The following is a 22,569-nucleotide window of genomic DNA, read 5'->3' on the forward strand; positions in this document are numbered from 1 at the left end:
CAAAAATTTATGGGTACAAGTATCCCTTCTCGAAATAGTTCCCATACATATCTACCGTTCCGGTCCGCACATTTGGCATCGGGTTCCGCACGACCTTCACCTCTCCCTTCCAATGACCTTCGACATAATGTGACAAAGAAATATGGGGCGATGATGGCATTAGTAGGCCGGAAGCACCCGTGCCTAGCGTGCTTCGCCGTCCTCTCTCGCGATGAACCACTCGCTCATACTCAGCTTTCTTGCCGCGACGAAAGGCCGCAAGCTCTGCCACAAGGTCAATCATCGGGGCCTGGGACTGCTGCCTTCTGTCTATAGTAGTCCCTGGTGGACCGGGGTTCGTGGCACTTTGTGGAAGGTGACGCCCGAGTCGAGGAGAATCGGGTGAATGCAACGAGTCATCCTCGGAGGGCATAAGCGAGACTTTTTCATTAAGGACAGCCATTGGAAAGTATTTTCCCGCATCATTTTCAGGGACTCCACACTCTTCCTCACCAAAGAAGCTGAAATCATTGGTGGCTGCAGACCAAAGATTCTCTGAGTCGCGGTCACCAGTGCTTGAATGGCCTGTGGCATTGTATTGGTTTCCTGGTTTCCATGATGTCAATTTGGAAGTATTGACAGGTGTGATCTCGAGGACTAGACGTCGCAAGCCAAATAGAGATCGTGACCGCTGCTGCTCGGCTTGCATCCGCGCTTGCCCTGGTGGGAGGGAGTAGTCTGATCCTGCCTGTAGAGTTGCTAGCAATGCTTCGTTTGAGCAGGCAGTAATGAACCGAGTGAGGGCAGAGAGTATTGATGAGTTGGGCGTCACATGTGAGGGTACATCTGTCAGTACCAAAGATTCCAGGTGAGGAACATGTGATGGGTGCAGGTACGGGAACCGGCTTTCTTTCCCTCCTTGGAGTGGCATTGATTGATTACGTGGGCGCTTTGCCAATAGTTCCTGTACTATCTGTGCGAGAGAATCGTTCAACGAGATTGGGGAGCTGCATTGTACAGTAGTCCGGAGAGAGAAATCTGTCGCAAGTGTGTCGCAGTCTGAAGACATTGAAATGGATGGTAAGGTGCTTCCCTCGGCCTGGTCTGTATCCCATGTGTTTGCCCCGGAAGCAAGAAAGCCTGTACCTCCATGATCGCTACCGTGTATAGGGATTGGCTGTACAACCTCCGGAGCAAAAGCTGACCCACGCCTGACTGACGGTGCAGGCTCATCCTCATAGGTTGTCAATGGCCGGGAAGTCTTTACTCCTTTTTTCGTTGAAGATGAGCCAATTGAGCCGGTTGTTGATGTATCTGCAAGTTCAAAGACAGCTCTTGTCTCTTCGGGCAACTCATAAACCTGCTGGGAGGAATCCAGCTCAAATTGCTCGACTTTGCGAGGGCCCTCTTGGGCCGAAAGCTCTGGAAGAAACTCATCATTGGGTGCAGCATCTTTAGCTGGTGGCTGGCCAGTGAGAACAGCATGGTGCCCTCGTAAATAGACCAAATTGTCCCCTGCAATTTTGCCAAGTACTGGAACTAACTTTTCAGCTCCGGGATACTTCGTGTTCCCATCACGATGCGTCTGATATGCCTTGTCTGGAGCCCTTATGCTACCGAAATCCAGGGCGTGTAGCCGGGACGAGGCCAAAAGACTCGCCACAGCTTCCACAGATATCTGATTGCCAGTGATATAAAGATGGGTGATTCCCGTATGCGGCAAGTCTTCAACCCACGGATGGATTGAAACAGGCTGAGCGAGAAGCTTTGCAAACTGCTCATCCAAATCCGGCCGCTTGAAGAAGTCCGAGCCAGACTCATTGATTGCAAAGTGGGAGTCAGAACCTGGCGAAGCTGTGGCCTGCCTTGGACTTTGTTGCCTTTCTCTCCCGTCTAGCGGGAGAAAGGATTCCTGCAGCAAGGAGCGAATTGCCATGTCAGTGAGCATGTTGTCCCTCAAATCCAAACAACGGACTCGCCGTCGAATCGCATTGGCTAAAAGCTCGGCGTCATTGTCCTTCAGTCCAATGCCACGCAATTTAAGTACCCGGAGAAACGGCATCTGAGCCAGTGTAGACAGTACGTTGCGGTCTCGTGCTGGAGTGGTGTACGAAAGATCCAAGTAGGTCAATGCCGGAAACAAGAGGAGAGTCTGTGCTAGGCTTGCAGAGGTAGTATTCGGCTCACGTTCAGCCAACAAGAGCCGTATATTATACTGGCTGGACCTTTCGTGGGTCTTCAATGCTGCCATTGCATGGTGGTCAAAGAAAGGCAACTTCGAGACCATCAGACACTGGAGACATGGTAGGTATTCGAGTATGTCCCTCAGCCAGCCTGGTCGCGGACCACCATATATCTCCGAGAGAGCGGGCGGGAGATGAAGGGTATGGGTCAACGCCCGCACCTCTTGCCGGGCGTATTTGAGTGTTCTTCGGAATCGAGTGAGAGCCACTATATGATCCGGTCAGGTATTGCTTTTTGAGCAATCACTATTGTTCCTAATATCACATACCGTAGACTGCATCGTTATCTGTACCAAAGTGAGATGCGGGATCACCCCAGAGGAAGGGCATAAATAGACCATGCCATCTGTGGCAGACTAAAGATGCGGCACATAAGTCGCTGGAAGGGATATAGCGCGCAATAATTATCCAAGCATCTCTGTCCGTTGCAGATTCGTAAGATGGGGGAATGAGATCCATGTTTACTATGTTACTGAATTCTCGATCAAAGACATTGTAGATTTCAAAGATGGTGAAAATCCCAGGGGAAGTTTGGCCCCATGAGTTGCCCGACTCAGCCACACAGTTTTACCGAAGTGTTTTGACATACATGTACATATGTAGACTACATATGTACCGGATAATGCCTGGCACTCGAGACCTTCCCCTTTCCGTATTAGTGCTCACCTCTTGCCGCTTTTTGATCACTGAGTAAAACTGAGCACGTCCCTGAGTGTTCTGACTTGATCACGGGCCATTACATAATCAACTGATCTACTCACTGAGCATCACCTGATCATCCCGTGAGCATTCTGATCCACTCACTGATCACTGATCATCATCTGAGCACTCTGATTTGATCACTGAGTGCTCACTGAGTGTAGGGATGAGCGGCCTGAGTAAGCTACATCAATAAAATGCGACACGCTAGCCCCGTCACGTGCAACCCTTCTCATTTAGATCGCCCATCGTCCCATCAAAAAAGGACTGGCGCCGTCAACGTGACCGTTCATCCTAGCGGTCTCATTCCTATCCAAGTAAAAGGCCACAGTGGGCCTATTCAATTGACCTATCATTTTCCCATTTCAGACCATGCTCCTGGGAATACCCTTCGGAATACCCTAATCGGGCTTTGGGCCAGGGCGAGGGCGATTGGATGGGTTTCCTTGAAGATCTAGAACCCTTCCCTGTATCGGCAACTGAAGGAATTAGTTTTCAGCAGTTGACGATGATGAACCACTTCTCTCGCCAATGAGCGCACGAGCCGAAAATTTCCTGGGCATAAAACGTCTTGTCTTTCGCACCATTGCTAAGTAATCGGTAAGCCGAAGACAAACCAACAACAATAATACTCGATGAGTTCCTGGGAGCCTGCCATGCATTCCAAGGAACCCACTAAGCTGTATTACCAGAGTCCTAAGGGCCCATAGCTGTTTCGTTTGAATCCTAGGAACCTTTAACATTGTCCCCCACCCCTAGCATTTCTGCCTAAAGCTATGCCATTTCAAAAGGGATATATATCTAGCCACTTGCTCGAAAACAATGGTCTTCATCATTTCTCTGCCTCCAAATTACTTAACAAAACAAAAAAAAAGGACCGCTTCTGAATATACCACAGTGAGTTCAGCCTTCATTCACTTGTTGTCCCGCATCAACTGACCGTACTCCAGATTGGCATTTATCTCGCGCCCACGATGATACGATCGAACCGATCAACATTACTGGACCCACTGCCCACGCAAAAGCTCGCAGCGGAGCATCTGTGCCCTTCTGGAAAACCTCAAAGCTACCAAAAGGATAACCGAGGCTTTAATAACAAGACTGTGCCATATATTGTCTTTCGTTGACACTACTTCAGGGAGACTGTCATCAGCATTGGGTCAATCGGAACCTAGCAGGCTCAGTCATCAAGTCCAACATCATCTTCAGTTGGCAATCCGGAGCAACGGAGATGCAGGTATTAGATTCCAGGACACTCTTAGAGAATGAACTGAACACTCGGCCAACATAACTATGCACGAACCGGACTAAGATCGTCTTGATTTCTTTGGGAAAAATAAAAGTGCGACTATTGACAGAGCGGTTGCACACGTTCGAAAATGCCACATATACGAGGATAGAACTATCTACGTCGTATATAAAGTTCGGAGCTCCCAACATTGAAGCATTCGGCTGACTGATTCACTGCACTAGACATGCTGTTTTTCTTCACCTTAGAAATTATCTCCAATGAGGAGAGAAGCGCAGCATTGGCCATAGAAAATGAAATATTGCTGGCAGTTGTTGAAACAAACAAGTGGCAACATATAATTGAGGACAGGCGGCTGGCACTCCAGCGCATCACTCATGAGGCCGAAGGTCAGGCCATTTGAATACAACAATCAAATCTCGAAATGTTCTGGAAGGACTTTTGTCTGGAATCCGTTGGCTACGAAATGGGCTAGATTCGAACGCAGCCAGTTATCTCAACCCCAAGCTGTCCTTAAGGACTAACTCAGACTGTTCATAAGTTTCCAAACCGTCGGCAAGTTTGTCCCTACCCAATTATTCCGTTCGGACAAAGCCTAATGTGACATCATAATGCAGATTCTTCCGATGCCGCAGATGACAAGGAAAGCTTGCTTACAATGGGAAGTTATCCCAAAGCCAGACGTGGAAGCAGACGCCTTTCAACGTTGGGGGGATCCAAGATTAAAGGGGGATTGCATGCTATAGCGTGAGGCAGTTGACAATTTTGAAGTCCAGCACTGCTGAATGCCACCGAAATAAGGCAGTTCGCAATACCGACGGAACTATTTAAGCCACTGATTGCTAGGACGTGTCTTACATATGCTTGGTGCTTGGACTCTGAGTTTGCGACAAGTTCCGAAGGCCCAAATGACAGATGTAAGTGGGCTCCATTCTTATGAAAGGGATGTAGTTCCCGAAAGACTACGCAGGGGTCCTGTGGCTGACTGGATTCCTTGAGATTTGAGAGGAGAAAGATCCGTGGTTGAACCCACCGGTCTGATCCCACCTACTAAAACTCACTTCTACTTGCGCATACTCTGTGTCTTCTTCTCCCAGATGCAGGGACACGTTCAAGTTTCTTGTGCTTCAGTCGACTGAGACATACCAACGATGGCCCCTCCCACACTATGAGTTCGCCAACAGGCTCAAAAGCATGAGCCCTAAGGCTGATGAGCTTGGCCACTTGATAGGAGGCCTGTACAGTACTGGCACGGGCGCTCAGAAGTGCTCGGACTTGCAGCGCCGCTTCTGTCGATCCAAAAGAGAGAGTGGAAAGATGGTACGGATGCGAATGGAAATGGAAGGATTCGTTTTCCCCTCGCCATTGAGCAGGTATATGATATGGCAGTATATTCTCGGCCATATTACGGTTATGGAGAGAGTCGTGCGTGCAGGTCCTCGTTTATTATTCCATCCTGACTTTATAGGCATCCTTTTGCCCGCTGGCTCCAACCTGTCTGACCAAGCAACTCTCCTGTCAAGGCTTGAGTGAGCTAGGGAATATGCATCGATTGGGGCGAAGGCACGGTCTCCTGGTTTTCAATCTATTGGGATTTAAGACGACAACAAAAGCCCCCCCTCCCCCATTGCTACCCAGCCTCCCAGCTCCGTATTGGAACCCTAGACTTACGCCTGATAGATACTCAAGCAGCTTACCATCAACATTTCTAGATATGACTTGGGAATGCTAGATTTCTGCTGGTTGGAGTACGTATGACAGGTCCACTAACGCATATTTCTGGACTAGCGGTCAAGGCCTGACCCCATGCCGCCTCCAGCAACCCAGTTCTACCCTAAAACCCCGTTTAACCTTATATTATTGAACCTGTGAAAATTGCAATCGCAAGCGCAGACCAATTTGAATACTTAACCGTGGTCTAATAGCAGCACCATTTTGAGAACTAGCTTGGTTGTGGCGATTTTGGTCTCGTATTTGATACACAAGCTCAATATTTCTGCCCGTAAGGTAAATACGGCTCTTCTGATCAAATCTGCACAGCCACCATTGCGAGACAGATCAGCCACAATATTTGTAAGGCTCGTAATTGTTGAGGTTACTGAAACGGAAATATTTCTGTAATATACCACCATTGTACAGTCTTTCCCTGAAAGAAGTTACCGGGCCAACACAGCACGCTGAGGCGATCCTTTAGGTAACCGGTAGTCCTTACCGTTTTATGGTTTTATTCACCTTCTAAAGGAGCGCCCGGTTTTGCTTCTACCTTTCCACCTCCGCCGCTTCAAAGTCTAATTGGCCTTCCTCCCTGCACGCGTACTAGGTGAGTGTATATCTGCCCTTTGGTGTCTCAACGATTGACACGGCAAAGTGCACTCGAGCGATGTCGACTCAACCAAATCCTAACCAGCAACTTGAGGTGCTGGAGAGAAACGAGGTTTACGAAGACTCAGATGAAGGCTTCCAATTCGCAGGTACTCTCGTCGTGTATCAGATGAAGGGGTATTTGTACCACGCGATGCTGAAAGCTCGTTACTCTTCCCCTTGGAATGTCAACGCAGAGGATTTTGAAAATATTATCCAAATCCCTAGCTCGGCCTACAACCCAAAATTTTCTGTCGACTTCACGCCAGCGCCTCAAACCCTGCCCAACAATTACTTTGTCAAAAAACCTCAATTGATCAGTTACGATCGAATCAGTCAAGGACCTCGACCTGATTCGATTGCTGAGGACCTCCTCAAGGAAGCAAGAATTTACGAACTCTTAAAGCGGCACCCACATCCCAACATCGCTACATATCTCGGTTGTCAGATTTCTGACGGCACAATCACGGGTCTTTGCCTCGAGAGATACCCTCACACGCTGATGAAAAAGGTCAACCCACGCGGCCTCATGAAGAGAAAACTGAGAAGCACGCGGCAAGCGACGGAGGACTATAGTGGTGTTCTCACGGGAATCGAGAGTGGGATCAGACATCTTCATTCGCTTGGGTTGGTTCATAACGACATCAACCCAAGCAACATAATGATTGAGAACCATCGGGCAATCATCATCGATTTTGGTTCTTGCCGGAGGTTAGGAGAGAGCCTAGAAGATGTCGGCCGTACTTACGAATGGTACGATGAGAAGGTACAGCATTCTCTTTTCGAGAATGACCTAACTGCTTTAGAGGAGATTCGCATCTGGCTTGGTACTAGTTCACGAGAATTCCAATTTGATGCCTAGTACTTTCTAGGTAGATTTGATTTCTGTGCTGTTACTACTTTTCGAACCATCATCCCTGGGCGCGCTAATCTGTATCAAGATAGGATCAGAGTATCAAAACTTCCAGTTGGTTTCAAGCGTGGTAGAGCAAAAGTGAAACTACAGATGTCTGTTCTTTTCGTCTGGTCTGTTGCAGGCGATTTTGAACTATAGCCGAGGCCTTTCTTTCAAATGCGAGTACGGGAAGAAGTAGATGTTCTACTGTGTTTCAAGGTTACCCACGTCCCCAATCCGGGCGAGGAGGCTACAGTAAAAGAATATGTGGCTAAACTTTGACGAGTATCTAAGTTTGTGTATATCAAGTAGTACTGTGTGACCAGCATAAGACAAGTAAAGTTACGGTAGGTTGAATACCGCTTACTAGTGAGGGCTCAAGGAAAATGGATTTACGCGCATATAGACAGAGGTTTCACAGGGCCAAAATGAAAAAGACAACGTAGGATCCATGCGAACATCCTTTCAAATTTGCTGAACCAAAAAAAGAAAAACCGCTTCCCTGAGTTGTTTGATATGGTCGAGGAGCCAAGCAATTTTCTGATTCCATTCAGGATAGATCTCCATCTTTGTGCGCCTCAGTCTAGCACTTCTTGCTTTGTGATAGTCATCAGTGTGGTTTCTTCAAGCTCTCAGGAGGTACTTACTCATTTTGGCGGAATATAATTTGTAGAACTGATGCAATCAGTTTGCATGCAATCGTCAAGTTTGACCCTTCTTCCACTTGGCTTTTCAGTTTTGAAGTGGCAACTGTCCACAGGCCCTTCAGTGATTGATTGCATCGTGTCTTGAAAGGTGAGATTAGGGTAAAATCCCAAAAAGCGATGTATGGTAGGTAGGATGTCGTCAAGGTATGAATGTTTGAAAGCTGATGGTTCCAGGAAGAATCAGACAAGAGGCAAGCAGCTTTTATATAGCATTAAGGCCCCCAATGTTTGGGTGATTGACCCCCAAGCCGTCAGCAAGCTGCAGGTAAATAGAGTGCGTGATTGGACTTATCTCAACTCAACTGTGACATTTTGCATGCTGCAGCGCGAACAATGCTCCTAAATGTGCGAGATATAGCACCCAGGACACGTCATTCAAGGTTATCGATGGAATGAAGCAAAGGCCAAAGCGTTTTCGAGGCCCACGTCCGTCGGGGACTGCAAACCAACGGACAAGCATCCTGTATGGTATGGTTTCCGTATGTATGAATAAGACGTGCGCTAGCGTGGTGGTTACTCTCCCACCCTCTTCCCACCCTCTTCCCATTTTCTTCCCATTTTCTTCCTATTCTCTTCCCATTCTCTTCCCACCCTCTTCCCATTTTCTTCCCATTGTCTTCCCATTGTCTTCTATTCTCTTCCCACCCTCTTCCCATTTTCTTCCCATTGTCTTCCCATTGTCTTCCCATTGTCTTCCCATTGTCTTCCCATTGTCTTCCCATTGTCTTCCTATTCTCTTCCTATTCTTTTGACTATTTTTGCATTATTAAACTCTGCGGCTGATCCTCCAGCCATGAAAGCCTATCATATGTCTACTATTTACCGCACGCGGGATGATCTAAGGGAATGTGGAACTGTTCCCGTCGACGATTACGAAATAATAGCGGAGCGCTTAGTCATAACCTGCAAGCGCCACACAGATCATAGGCGGCGCAGAAAAGGAGGGCGAGGGCCTCGGGATCTGAGGTCAAAGTACCAGGAGAGCAAAGCACAAAAAGCATATTCCAAAGTTCTCGAGGATGACCCACACATCTTCATCCCATTTATTATGGATATTTCACCAAGGATTTGTGAATCTTTCGATGTTTTGAAATTCTGCGAAACCCATACTGAGCGACATGAGATTCGTTTTGATGAGGAGACAAAGACTTTTCTTGAACAGACTGCCCGACGAAAAGACATTGACGAGAGCCTCCCGTTTAAGAAGTTGATGCGCATCCTCTTCCCTCCCCCAACGCCGCGACCGATTACTGGAGCTGAAACTCAAGACCACTATGCATATTATTTGGCGGAGCTGACATCGATACGCAACTTTTTCGGTGACCGAATCTATGAGGCCGTTAAAAGCTCTTCCACACGCATTAAAGAGAATGATCTGAATCCCGAGCGCACAACAACCGAGAGCGTCTGGACAAAAATACCGCGTGCGGATAATGAAGATGCCATTGTTCACCTCGACGTTGGGGGGCTTTCGAGCTTGCTAGTGATTTATTTCCTCAAGCAAGACAGAAAGTCTCCTCGGCCCTCTCGACCCATCGTCTGGATACCCCGCAAAGTAGTTGTTTGCAGGCTGATGCAGGTCTTTCAAAAATTTCTGGCCCACTGAATGAATATGGTAAGTACACGTACACCAGTCCGGCGCTCGGAACAATCATTAGCTGATAACCGAAAAGATAATGCATATTTTACATTGCACGGTGCTTCTAATTTGGCTATCTCCTCGGTCTTCAGCCAGCGAGTCAGCACCGCCATCACGAATAGCCAGCTTAGATATTGGGAGAAACAGGCTCTACTACTCGAAACCACGGACTGCGTTACTATGAAATTGTGGCGATCACAGCCTCAGCATGGAGTTATCTGCTTGAGAATTGGTTTTTTCATGAGCACTTTGATGGCGAACAGTTTATATGGCTGAACTATATATCCGGCTGTACAAAACAACTTATCCTCCGTTCTTATCTTTCACCCTTGTCTTCCCATTCACAATGAAGACCTGAACGTTTGCCGGGAGAGGATCCATTTCGCCTGATCCTTCTGTAGACCAGATTGTCTTCCCTTTTTCATCCTGAAAATCAATATTTGTGCATTCAAAGCAATAGAGGGTTCTCTCGTATTTTTCCTTTAAGACATAATTGGCAGGATGTTGGTAACAATCATCAAAAAAACTCGAATCGACGGTGAGGGTCTTCCATTGACTGCGCTGCGTGGAATTAGACTAGCTTGAAACATGCAAAACACGCCGTACATACCAAAGTATCCCTTGTTACCGTTGCTGTCATCCCTAGTATATCGTGTGGTAATCGAGTTTTCTTTGTTCGGTTGGCACAGTGTCAGTCGATCGAGATTATTTGCGGGGTTCTAGGAACGTTTAAGAAAGGCCCCGGGCCAGGAAAGGTTGGATGAGAGAATTACCGATGGTAGTGATTTTCTTGTTAACGTCTTGCGGAAGGCCACGAGTGGACAACATCATCTAAATGACAGGAGGTCGATAGGCTTGAGAGAGTGTTAGGCGTCGAAAAAAGGTCTTGCCCAACCCCACTGTCTTTCCCACCTTAAACTCAGCCACTTCGTGGCTATTTTTCCGGATCTCTGTGCCACAACCACACGTAATCCATCCACTTCCTTCCCACTCCCTTCCCACTCCCTTCCCACTCCCTTCCCACTATCTTCCCACTCCCTTCCCACTCCTTTCCCACTCCCTTCCCACTCTCTTCCCACTCCCTTCCCACTCCTTTCCCACTCCCTTCCCACTCCCTTCCCACTCCTTTCCCACTCCCTTCCCACTCCCTTCCCACTCCCTTCCCACTATCTTCCCACTCCCTTCCCACTCCCTTCCCACTCCCTTCCCACTCCCTTCCCACTCTCTTCCCATTCCCATGGAATAGAAAGTGCAGCACAGGGCAGCACAGGACAACGACTAGGCCCTTGATTGCTTCATAGCCAATCATATTGGGACGCGATTATGCCTTACCTTCAGCTATTTTATGAGAACATAATAACCTCTGCTCGGTTGTCATTAGCAGCTGGATTAATCCCTGGCGGTTTAGATTATGCATGCGCTTGCAGAATGATTCGTAATAGTTTGCGCGAGGATCAACTTCAATCTGTTCTTAACCGCTTGTATCATGCTCTAATTTGCCAGAGTAATGTCCCAAAACTTTGCTTTGAGACCCTTCTTGACAGGAGCAAATTTGTCTGGTCTGCCTGGCTCATACTGCAACTTAATCAAAATACAACACTTGACACTATAAAATGGGAGGACAAATGGGAATTTGGGAGGTCTCGTAATTACCAGCAAGCGGCCAGCTCAACTAGGTACTAGATCGAGCTAGAAAGGCCGTCACCTTGACCTGCTCCTGATCTGCCTAGCTCCTTGCCATGCGGCTAATCTAAATCGTAAGGCATCGCAACCAGAACAACTTAAGACAATTACGTTTTATACAGGAACTCAATGGTAATGCGGCCTGAGATATTCACGTTGGCAGATTCTTGCTCGAGGATCCGCTTTATAGTCTGTCTCAAAATTTGGCTTTGACCTCCCTTCGCAAAAAGCAATATTCTGATCTGCCCGGCCCCATATCACAAGCAAGATGGTGGAGCCAGCCTAGAATTGAACAACCGTAGCTAATGATGATGATCAGAGTAACATACGAGACATTGGTGCCATTCAGGGGTATACAATCTTGCATATCTATACGGTCTCGACATCGCGGATCCTTCAATTGAGGGCCGTGCTGTTCTTAAAGTCTCCCAGTGAAGTTTTGTATCTTTTTTGTTTCAATACCTAAAGTCTTGTGCGAAATATGGATATATCAAATACCCTTTGGTGTGGTATCCTCGGGCTCTTTCGATGCTGCGGGGTCATAAGGAAACAGTCACGGGAAAACCTTCAAGGTTTGTATGCTCCTTTGGTAAATCGAACGGGCAATCGATTAATGATTGATACAGAAGAAAACCGAGCGGGCAATCCATCAACGATTTATACAGAAGAGAACTATCAGCCTTCGAGGATAAATCTTGGCCCTTCCGCTGTATCTATTTCTGCCGAAATTCTGGACTCGAAGTCTCGTCCGTTGCGCATACTCGACGAAGTCATATCAGAAGATGGCGAAGATCTGGAGACGTATTACATCATTCAGCACGAAAGGAGGAGTGAGGAGAAGATTGCAGGATCACCTTATGTTCTTAACAAACTGTGCTTCGAACACTACCGAGTTTCACGGACGGAGATGATCGGATCTTCCATTGGATGGGATCTCCTAGTGGAACGCGGCCTGCAACTGAGCCCTCCAAATTCAAGCTCTTGCTTGAAGACCACGTTTTCAGACAATCCCACAACCGCTCAGCTTCTTAGCTTAGATAGTGTCATCATGAAGCTAACTTGAATTATATGGCCAATAAAAAACTTGGAAATTCGATATGCGAGGTTGTAAGAGCAGCCTTAAACTAGTACCTGTAATGGAACAAATACAAGCCAAAATCCACAATCGGTCGAGGCCGTGCCATCCCAAAGGCTTTCGTATCAGAATCTTAATCAAAAATCTTGCAGAAGGGCTATCTTGCATCCCCACCGCTAGTTCTATTCGGCAAGAGCATTTGCTAATGTATTTGGATATGTGAAGATGCGCTGGCGAGCCGGCCCTCGCCTATAAAGAGTCAACCCTCTGTTTCCTGGTTGCTTTTATCACTTTGCTTCAAGATGTCTGACGTGGAAAGGCGGCTCGCAATATTGATTCAAGCTCTGGTGAAGACGGGTTTGAAATATATCTGTCCGCGATGCTTTCAGCTCTTTTCAGATCCAACTGCATGCTACCGTCATTGCCGAATGGAAGGAGAAGGAGGTGAAGGCGAAGGGAATAGAGATGATATCCACAAAGGTCTTGGTCTGATCACTAAGAAAGACTTTCCGGAATTCCTTCGATGCTACCGGGATGCTATTGGATTCCAGATAAATGAAAGTGAGCTTCCCTTGGGAGAGGGTCCAGGACGCCGCACTTACGAGAAAGTTTTCTCTGTTGAGTTTGTACTTGAATATTGTCGTGAGTCTTTTCACACAAACGCAAGCCCAATGTGCTGAGACTGATGATAAAAAGTCCCAAAGAGAGAAATAATCGACGCAATGTGGTTGGCTGTGATTACGATCTAAATTAAGATCTCATTGAGCGAGACATGTCATAGTAGTGTGTTGCAGAGGAACTCATCGACTGATGACAAACTAACAGTGCAATGTAGGTACCGACGGAAAGCTTTCAATTCCCATTTTGACTCGCTCATCCCACAACAAACTTTGACAGGTGTGGACTAGGAGAAGAGCAAAGGAAAATGGAAGTGGCAAAAGGCTAGTTGGAGGTGTGGTATAACATTCAGTGATTGAAGTTGGTGTTGAGGCACGTGATTGTATATATGCTGTCTTTTTATTTCTCATTGACTAGTATGATGTGACAAGGTCTCAACAGAGGGTCAAATCTAAGTATACAAGACCGCGTCGCCTTTTATCACGTGCCTTTCTAATAGCCCTAACAGTTTCCTCAATCTTCCCTCGAAGTTTGCCAACATATCCGGTCCATACATTTTCGTGTAGCTGAGGAAGATAGATCGGCACACTGTGTCAAATTGCTTGTCGGGGTCGGCGAAGAATAGAAGAAGCCTCCGGGGGAGAGGCACCATTTTCGAGTCAAAATGCCAGGCGAGAAGGGAAAGCATAGCCAAAGCACGAGTAGTGAGCTTGCTTGCCATAAGGTGCGCATATTCCTTCAGCAGTCTGTTTTTGGCCAAGGCTCTGCGTTTCCCCAAGAGCAAGTAGCGATATTTTCTGAGGGCCTGGCAGGTGAATACTAGGGATGCAGTTCTAGCATTGGGTTTGTGCTGCCGCTTTATTGCTCGTTTGACCTCCCTTGTTCCCAGAAGCCACACTTGTTGAGCAATTAAAGTCGTTTCGGCGGCTTGGAGACTGGCTCTTGGGAAAGGAAACTTCATAAATTAACATACGACTGCAGAGAAACCCAGAGTTGATTGTCTTACACAGAAGTCCTCATCCGACGACATGGTAGCAGGTATCCAGAATGGATTCTGTTGAAATATTGAAGCATGGTTCCGGGAAGGTAGACCGGTCGAGTATTTATGTTATGCTCGAGATACTCCCGAGACCCTTGATCCAAAATCCGGACGAACAAGGAGAGAGTATTTCCCGGACGTGATATGGATGTTCTAATAGCAGTATCTTCGAGACCATCCTGGCCTATCAAAACAAGTATTTCGGCCCACTTCCCCTAATACAAATACAAAAGCCTTTCAAAAACTCGGGATTTCTGTCTTACTGAAAAGTGGCGTAGAATTAGCGCCATTGCGCAGCGGGAACGCCTCTGGCCTTTCATACCGTGTTATCTGCGTTCGCCTGCAGCGGATTAGCAGGGCCATTGTGGAGTCCGATTACATGCACCTTTCATTGGATAACTGACTGAGTGTCTGAGAACTAACAATGGCTGCATGCTGATCTCACTTATAGGGATAATTTTATCCATTGCATGGGTTTGGCGCCATTTTGAGGCTACCCGTCAAATGCGGCGTACGGTGAGGTAATGAAAACCTATATAATGAATTACCAAAAAATGACTTCGTGTACCAGGGTGCAGGGTCCCTGCACATGGGAATTCTTGAAGTGCCCGAGAGTGGGTATTGCTTAGAAAGGATATCTTATTTATGCCAGTACGTTCCCCAAACTTCGGTTCTTCAAGTCCCTCGCACAGTTCGGTCCCTTCCTTTCATTGCTACCATTTCAGCCACCTACGATGGACTTCCGACTTCCCTTTCAACCTTTCTCTCATAGTAAGTAGACTTATCATCCGGTCAACATCGATACTGACAGGCCTGAAGCCATAGTCTTGAACGACCCAAGAGGGCATTCTATGACGCCTTGCCTCAGTATCCTGGCAGCATGCAGAGAGAGATATGGTCAACTTCAAACCGACGCATTCTCACCTGCCTACATTTACCTGGTCATAATGGAAAATTCGACCTACTATGCAATGAACGGTGAATTGGGTCAGCTTTTTCGGCAATTGTTGTATGATCATCTTCAAGATGAGTGGCCGAAGGCAACTGATATGGGTCGTCTCATTCATATTACTCTGGCGGTCAAACGAGAAGTGCTTGTTCGTTGTGATATATTCTATCACATGCGCGGCTATACCGCAATAACCGGGGACACGGAGGGGTCTGTCCTCGCCGAAAAAGCCATGCTGGAGGTGTTTCAGCCTGTCGTCGACTCTGATCTAGTTATTAGAGCGTGGAGGATTGAGTTCTCTTTTTCTGATTTCCGGCCGAGGGTCTCTCGGATAAGTTCACTTGAAGATTTGTGCTCGATATTTCGCCCTTTGTAATTGCCTAATTCTCAAGGAATTTTACTCGATTGACAGGAAATTTAAGGATTGACACATGGGTTTGAGCGTGCTCACAGCATTAACGAGGCTTTTGTATAGAGGCATGATACTTTTGTCATCTGCATGCTTTAAGTTTTTGGAGACAGCCTAGGCAGCAACTTGGACCGCCCGGGTGTACTTGCTTGATTCAGTCATTTATTTCTGTGTCAGGATATGAATTCCGTGCATCCAGGCATGCAAGGAAAGAAAGATGACTTTTTTGTGGAACGTTCATGACCAGAGGTAGTATGAAGCAGGCCCAGTTTACGCATCAACAGTGATTTCAACACATGTGTCAAAATTCGGATCAAACGACGTCAAGTAATGGAGAAGCAGAATGGAGAATGCCATTATTGAGGTAATAGTGTGATTTGTGGTGCGGCAAACGCAGAGCAGCATTCTGGTTGGTTCATTCAATCTGGTAGCAAAAGCTATCCGTTGAGTAGAGTAGCTAGCTCCTGATGGATTGTTCCAACGATGAGAGCACAATCCGACGGTTTAGATACACAGAACCCATTTCCCCCTAACCACATAATATTCCACAAGCCCTAGTAGGATGATAAACTTTCTCTTAAAGCTCTTGATTGACTCCGATTTGACCATTGTCGTGTATCTGGGGTGGATGCCAATGCAAACATCGCCGAGAAGCTTCCAGGGGGTATCGAAGAATCGAAGAAGCTGACGGGGGAGAGGCACTCCAAAATCTTCGTTGAAGTGACAGGTGAGAAGGCCAAATATTTTGAGCGTGTCTTCGGTGAGGTCATCCACCATGGCTTGCACATGTCGATTTAAAATGCTGTTCTGGGTTAGAGGGATCCGTCCCTTTCTGTATCCATTCTTCCTGAGACGTTGACAGGCCAGCACTAGTGATGCAATCCCAGGATCGAGTTTGTGATGCTGTTTAATTGCGTCTTTCAGGTCTGGGGTACCCAGCCACCAAATTTGCAAAGCTGTCAATGATATTCGGGCTGATATCTCGAGGTCGGCTTCGGGAATCTGTATAATCAATCTTAGTATGGGAAAAGAAGCGAACACAATTACCCTTACCATATTGGTGCCGTCCATTTCTATGATAAATGCAGAGGGGGAGGACAGGTGTATGCACAATCGAGAGGACAAACTACTTGGGGGATCTCTCTTAGTATATTAAGATTTTGGAATGGAGTAATATACCTCGGCGCACGGATGTCAATATTACAATACCTTTCAATAAAATGGTAATTTTCATTTTTTGACTGCGCTTGTATCGAGACAGACTTAGTAGTTCACGATTGCTCCATACTCGCTGCGGCGAAGTCCTAGCAGCCAATCCTACTCACCCCTTGGGTATATTTCCTCGTAATAGCGCTCCTGGCCTTTTTGTGGATTCTCCCCAATACTCTCATAAGGATCATAAATCAATAAGCGCCCCAGAACCAGCCAGCCAGTCAGAGCGACGGTATGCATAACAAGTTTCCCCACCCAACACGGCGAAGCGTGAAAGGCTCTCATAATCAAGGAAGGAGGGTCATTCTCCTTCACAACGTATATAACCCCCCGCCCATCCGCGCTGCGTCCTTGATCTTTGACCTAGTACGAGCGACTCTCTTCGTTCACAATCTGCCTCCGAAACATCTCAACTTCGATTCTTTAGAATCATGGCAAACAACAATGGCCACTGGCCTCCAAATCTGCATTTCCCACCTTTCACCATTGCCCTTGAACCGAGTCCCCGGTCAGATCCACCCAGTGCGAGTATCATCAAACCTCCATTCGAAACAGGTAATCCACCAACCCACCACTGCCTGTATCCATATTCTTGAAAGTCAATCCATGAGGTTATAAATGGTGCTAATTAGTAAAAATAAGAGAGCATGACCGAGAGATTCCCTGTTCAGTACCTCCCTGTTCAGTACCCACAGGCCAGCTGCAATAAATCACAGCCGGCCTCGCTCCAGGCGGAAGGGAATTTCGTTCTATATTCCCAAGACGAAGCAATAAGTTTTCAGGAATATGAATATGCCCAAGTCAATCGCACCATTGGGTTCTACGGCCAGAGGGCAGCATTTGGCAGGATGCAGACGGTATTCCAGGGGAGCCCGCTGTTTTCTACCCATTGCAAAAAGGTCTTTCCTAATGAGCCTGACTTCTCATTGATTGATCAATTTGTGGCTCAAAATAATACAGTCCTGGAAAAAACACTGTCGAATCTCAAACGTTGCGACCCAGCTCGCCTGGAGGATTTCTATAGATCTGCCTTCCGAGGATTGAACCTGGTCGCGTGTGAAGCTATTTTGGCTGCATGGATGGGAGTTCTGGATCTAAGTATCTTGGGTGGAATCCAAAATACTTATTTACAGAAACCGCCATGTTCTGGTTTCCCATCACCATTGACCATTGACGATCCGGGAGACTTTCTCTATTATATATTGCGTGGAAACCACGGAGAGAAACTTCCGTTCAAACGGCTTCTGGGGGCACTACACTTTGCTAGTATTGAAGCCACTGACCGAAGGAACGTCGAAACTCGTTTACTCCTGCGTGAGATTGAAATTTGGAGAGAGTTAAATCAGTAGCCATTTTACGGCCCTCACTTAGTTCCCATGTTATATTGCAACCTCCTGTCTTTTTTTAATTAAGCACACTTTCTCTTCCACAAAACTCTCTCAAAAACGTATCTATATCCATGTCACCGTGGACAAAAAAAGCTTGACCGGACTTAGGATTACGGTAGAACTGTAATTCACTCGTAGATCTTGCACTTCCGTTGGATAACATGGATTCTCCATCGAATTCGCAGTCTTTGAGGGCATACGTCGTCTGGGGCTTGTGTTTGATACCGTTGCTCTTTTCACGACAGCCGATGGTGCCTGGTACAAGTCAATGTCTATTTCACTTATCCAAAAATCGCGTTATGGGTACTTGAGTGTGTCTCAGTTCGTTGGAATCGGAAAGAGGCTGACTGGTTGGGGTTTCTTCATCCTGGGCGGGCTGTGGGTCATGCGTAAACAAATAAAGGTCAGCAACAGGTCATTTGGAGATGGAAGGTCTCTCAGTGGAATTTTGTGGCCAAACGTACCTGACCCCTAGGAATCTCCTTGATGGAAGGCGAAATTGACTTGGCATTGACCTGGATGGGTATGGGATGAACCTTATGGATTCATTAGCAAAAGGCAACAAGGAACTAAGCACGAGAATATGATACCATAGCAGTTTTCGCCGGATGCGCCTGGATACTCCCGTTCACCACTACCGAGATGTTACCTGAATCTGGATTGTCTTGGGATTTTGCATCCGTAAGTCCGCCTTATAGCCATGTCATTCTGGAAAGTAGAGTCAGGGAAGGCTGGATAGAGGAAAGTTGAGTGTGCTTGAGGAACCGGTTTCCTCTAACTTATCACTAAGGGAATGAGGACGATGATTAGAGATCAGAATGTGAGCGGGAATGTATCGACTGACGGCCTTATGACATATTACCCCTAGTAATGCCTAGGTATAGCTTCGTACTTTATGTGCTCTTGAAATTCAATAATAATGCGTCGTGGGTCCCAGGATGAAAGTATTACCATTCATAAGCGTGCCGTCCTGCTCGATCTGAAAGGAAATACGACATTACCTCTAAAATTCGTGCGTGGGCCCGTGATAACGAGGATCAACCACTGCGAAGACCTGCTTCATGCAACCCACAAAATAGGTCAAGGTTCAGACCAAGGCATTGAGGCCAGTTGCGGCCATCTCGGACCAACTATTATCGTCCAATAGGAACGCTCACATACTCGCGTAGAAGGACATGTGATCAGAGGTCTCACTACTACAATGCCCGAGAGCGAGAAAAAGGTGCCACCCCAAATCTCCAATAATGGAGGAATAAACCACTCACCGGCAATGTCCAACCCTCATTTTTATTCTCATCCACCATCATATACACGGTTCATGGTTGAGAAATATACTGAAGCAGCCCTTTTACTAGTATACTCGAAGCTCACGCATCCATTGAAGGGAGCCTCCTCTGTGTCAACATGGGCACCCGAGATCTGTTCTTTTTGGGTCGTATGAGTTATCCAAGCTCATGTACTTCACCACAATACTCTCCAGAAGATCCATGGGAGTGGAAGTCAAATGTATTCAAACTGGCTCCAAAAACAACGGAATTGTGTGTGACACACTGCAGGTCAAGCCCCGCGTCGTCGAAGGGGTAAAATGTGCTGGAATCGCCAACGGTGGCCACAAGAGAGACATGTCGAGTCAAAGCCAATCCGACCTGAGATGGATACCAACATGGTCTCTTTTGCTAGACCCATGGGCGAGAGGTTTGAATTGCCAAATTGATTGATACTTCCACAAATCCCTTCCACAAATCCAGGATGACTCAAGAACTATAAAGTTTCAGTCACGTACCGGTCTGCTAATACACGGATTCCGGCCTGTTCTCGAGAAGTCAACAATCTTCTGTCGCACCTTTTTCATTCTTACCACCGAACGATCCTGCAATCCTGGAAACCCGACTTCCCTTTTTCCCTAACGGTGCTACCGAAGCTCTTGTTGCCGATCGCTCAGCCTATCACCATAACGTGCACTGCTCCCTCGATTCATCAGATACCCGGGTTTCATGGCCTAGTCGCTTCTTTGAGCTAAGTCAGAGTCGAAATGCCATGAGAGCAGCCTCTGTTTAATTCGCAGAGTATCTTGAAAAAACCCAAGTTCTGCAATCGTTGAGCATTGTGCAGGATTACATGGAGAAGTATCCTTCAGTATTTGAAATTCAAGCGGCCGAAACGGTTCAAAGATGGATATTGGACAAAGAAAGCATGAAATTACCAGGCCCTTTGTCCGAATGAACAAAAGAAACGAAAATAAACCTGCGTCTTCTCAACCTAGATTGGATGAACAATACATAACTTACACATTGCTCTTGGGTGTCTAGAGTTGGTATGATCAGCCAGCAGGTGACAGAAATGTATATCACTTATGATATGCTACCTTTGTACGTTCATGGGTAAGTCAGATGATGAAAAATCTACCTTGTATGAATTACCATATCCTTTTCCTTTTTAGGCTGACTGAAGATGGTTGTATATAGAACACGTCAATGGCTATTGAATTTTTGAACGGTATATCCTGGGTTTTAAGCAAACATAGTCTAATACCGGCAATTCTTTTGAGAATGACTTTGAACTTTGGATTGGGGACCGGCAGTTTCCCGCATCCACGGGTACGTGCATATATGAACAACACCCTCGCTACTCGTATAGGAAATGGCTTGCCTACCCTTTTCCCCATACTTCCAGCCCTGGTTTTTCTTTTGGGAAGAGGACAACGTTTCTTCCTGGAGAAATCTTCGGAGCCTGCCTTCAAGTCCTCCATAGCTACGGCGTGGTCGGCTTGGAAATTGACAGCTGAATTTCTCGAGAACATCCGGCCATTTATCCCTGAGAATGACGCGGTGGAACCAAATGAAATGCGTTTCTTCTTTATTGTATACTTTCTGAGACAGGCGGTGGCGGGGCGGAGTTTCGTTCTTGGTGATCCCACATTTGATGGGATTGGAAGAACGGGCTTGTCGATCTGAAAATGAATCCTGCTCTTGATCTTGCAAATTCAGACTCTTGGTATGGGTGCCGTTTTCCTGGACGGATGATGCCGACAACTTGACTGCCCGAAACATGGCACTTCCAGGGCCCTGGGACGTCTTGTGTGAGCTAGGTCGTGGATACTGGTGCGAGGATAATGTTTGATCATTCAAGAGTGAACTAATTGCCATCGGGTCACCAGATATTGATGGTTGTTGGGAGAACGGGTCTTTGGTGGTCATAATTCCCTCCATGAACAAAAACAACAGAAGAACGATGAAGGAGTAAAAGAACTGACATTGGGTATTTAAATCTCATTTATGTTATATCAGGGTCACACGTAGTATTAAAGAAACTAGTGTTGCCGGACTGGTGCTACTGCAGCACTATCGCAGTTAGACTAGCACTTGTCTTTTGTACCAACGCTCAGATCTAGTCCCTGAAGCAAAGCTTATGGCCCAATCAATTGGCGTCAGTCGCCTGACACGTCTGAAATTTTCATTTTAGCGCATTGCATGGTCGGGGTTCCCAGGAATGAACATCCAGACCCAAAGCCACTACAGGCTACCATGATTAAAAGTCTCCACCAATAACTTTGTTGTGATTAAACCAAGCTATTACGTATCCCAAGGGGCCTAGTCCAACCTGACCCAGTATCGATCAGCACACTTCGCAGAAGACCCAAGGCTTTTGCCAACCGGGACAAGGCATGTTTCTCTGGAACATTGCAACTGCCGACCTAAAATGACTTTGAGAGCCGTTCGTGAGTGCTTTGAGCCGAAGTAATCCGTGGGAGGGATTTTGAAAGCTATATTGATAAATGGTTGGGAATTGGGCTCTTCATGCCCTAGTAGGTTCCAGTTATCTTGTTGAATTAAGGAAACCACATTGCGAAGAAATTGACTCACAGCCCATAATTAAAACTAATGTCTCTTGCCCCCGCCCCAATATCATCCATCAGCTATCACATCGCCCGGCTAGAACCTCTCTTCACTGATATATAGACCGCACCGGATCATGAAAAGCTAGGAATGTGACAATTAAATCCTTGAATGCATTAGCGGTAATTTAAAATGGTACTAAGTGTCCGAGGATCATATTATCAGCTGTGCTGCGCCCGATTTCTTGCGGGACTGGGGATATGCGGTCAATCCCCCCTTTACCTAATCCCTAGAGATGGAGATAGCTATGAGGGTAGGTGTGGGTTATGAGGACGACATTATATTTACTCCACCAATGGATTAAGTAAATGTGATTTAGTATCGAATAAAAGCACCTCGTGCATATTGCGAATGCGGTTTTGAATGTTGAGGTGGAAATTTAATGCGGTCAAGAATAGCACTTTAATCAAGGAGCTGAGTGATCAGTGAACTAATGCAGGAATGGAGCGGAACCAGAAGTCTGGAAATGAGGTGGATACTTTAGTGTGGTGTTGCGAGCACTCGCTCTCAGCCACCTATTTCCGTGCG

At 46.7% G+C, this 22,569-nt stretch overlaps 8 protein-coding genes across 8 annotated transcripts; 5 read left to right on the forward strand and 3 right to left on the reverse strand.

Moving 5' to 3' along the window:
* Positions 1-7: 7 nt before the first annotated feature.
* On the reverse strand, positions 8-2,774 carry N7487_004285 (uncharacterized protein; the record flags this gene model as incomplete). The annotated part of the gene is made up of 2 exons (XM_056872032.1): positions 8-2,430; positions 2,492-2,774. Coding segments are annotated over 2 exons (2,706 nt in total), but the record flags the coding sequence as incomplete, so codon positions are not given.
* Positions 2,775-6,550: 3,776 nt separating this feature from the next.
* N7487_004286 (uncharacterized protein) lies at positions 6,551-7,393 on the forward strand (the record flags this gene model as incomplete). The annotated part of the gene is made up of 1 exon (XM_056872033.1): positions 6,551-7,393. The coding sequence occupies one exon, from the start codon at positions 6,551-6,553 to the stop codon at positions 7,391-7,393; it is 843 nt and encodes a 280-aa protein (XP_056729753.1).
* Positions 7,394-8,941: 1,548 nt separating this feature from the next.
* On the forward strand, positions 8,942-9,739 carry hrmA (the record flags this gene model as incomplete). The annotated part of the gene is made up of 1 exon (XM_056872034.1): positions 8,942-9,739. The coding sequence occupies one exon, from the start codon at positions 8,942-8,944 to the stop codon at positions 9,737-9,739; it is 798 nt and encodes a 265-aa protein (XP_056729754.1).
* Positions 9,740-12,068: 2,329 nt separating this feature from the next.
* On the forward strand, positions 12,069-12,518 carry N7487_004288 (uncharacterized protein; the record flags this gene model as incomplete). The annotated part of the gene is made up of 1 exon (XM_056872035.1): positions 12,069-12,518. One exon carries the CDS (start codon positions 12,069-12,071, stop codon positions 12,516-12,518), a length of 450 nt encoding a protein of 149 aa, XP_056729755.1.
* Positions 12,519-13,599: 1,081 nt separating this feature from the next.
* N7487_004289 (uncharacterized protein) lies at positions 13,600-14,178 on the reverse strand (the record flags this gene model as incomplete). Its single annotated transcript, XM_056872036.1, has 2 exons — positions 13,600-14,103; positions 14,155-14,178. The coding sequence occupies 2 exons, from the start codon at positions 14,176-14,178 to the stop codon at positions 13,600-13,602; spliced, it is 528 nt and encodes a 175-aa protein (XP_056729756.1).
* A 1,871-nt stretch (positions 14,179-16,049) lies between these two features.
* N7487_004290 (uncharacterized protein) lies at positions 16,050-16,601 on the reverse strand (the record flags this gene model as incomplete). Its single annotated transcript, XM_056872037.1, has 2 exons — positions 16,050-16,547; positions 16,599-16,601. 2 exons carry the CDS (start codon positions 16,599-16,601, stop codon positions 16,050-16,052), a joined length of 501 nt encoding a protein of 166 aa, XP_056729757.1.
* Positions 16,602-17,404: 803 nt separating this feature from the next.
* Positions 17,405-17,931, forward strand: N7487_004291 (uncharacterized protein; the record flags this gene model as incomplete). The annotated part of the gene is made up of 2 exons (XM_056872038.1): positions 17,405-17,855; positions 17,891-17,931. 2 exons carry the CDS (start codon positions 17,405-17,407, stop codon positions 17,929-17,931), a joined length of 492 nt encoding a protein of 163 aa, XP_056729758.1.
* Positions 17,932-19,064: 1,133 nt separating this feature from the next.
* On the forward strand, positions 19,065-19,292 carry N7487_004292 (uncharacterized protein; the record flags this gene model as incomplete). Its single annotated transcript, XM_056872039.1, has 1 exon — positions 19,065-19,292. One exon carries the CDS (start codon positions 19,065-19,067, stop codon positions 19,290-19,292), a length of 228 nt encoding a protein of 75 aa, XP_056729759.1.
* Positions 19,293-22,569: the final 3,277 nt, after the last annotated feature.

The sequence above is a fragment of the Penicillium crustosum genome (genome assembly GCF_028827405.1).
Source record: "Penicillium crustosum strain IBT 35664 chromosome Unknown utg000002l_segment0_segment0, whole genome shotgun sequence".
Taxonomy (NCBI): domain Eukaryota; kingdom Fungi; phylum Ascomycota; class Eurotiomycetes; order Eurotiales; family Aspergillaceae; genus Penicillium; species Penicillium crustosum.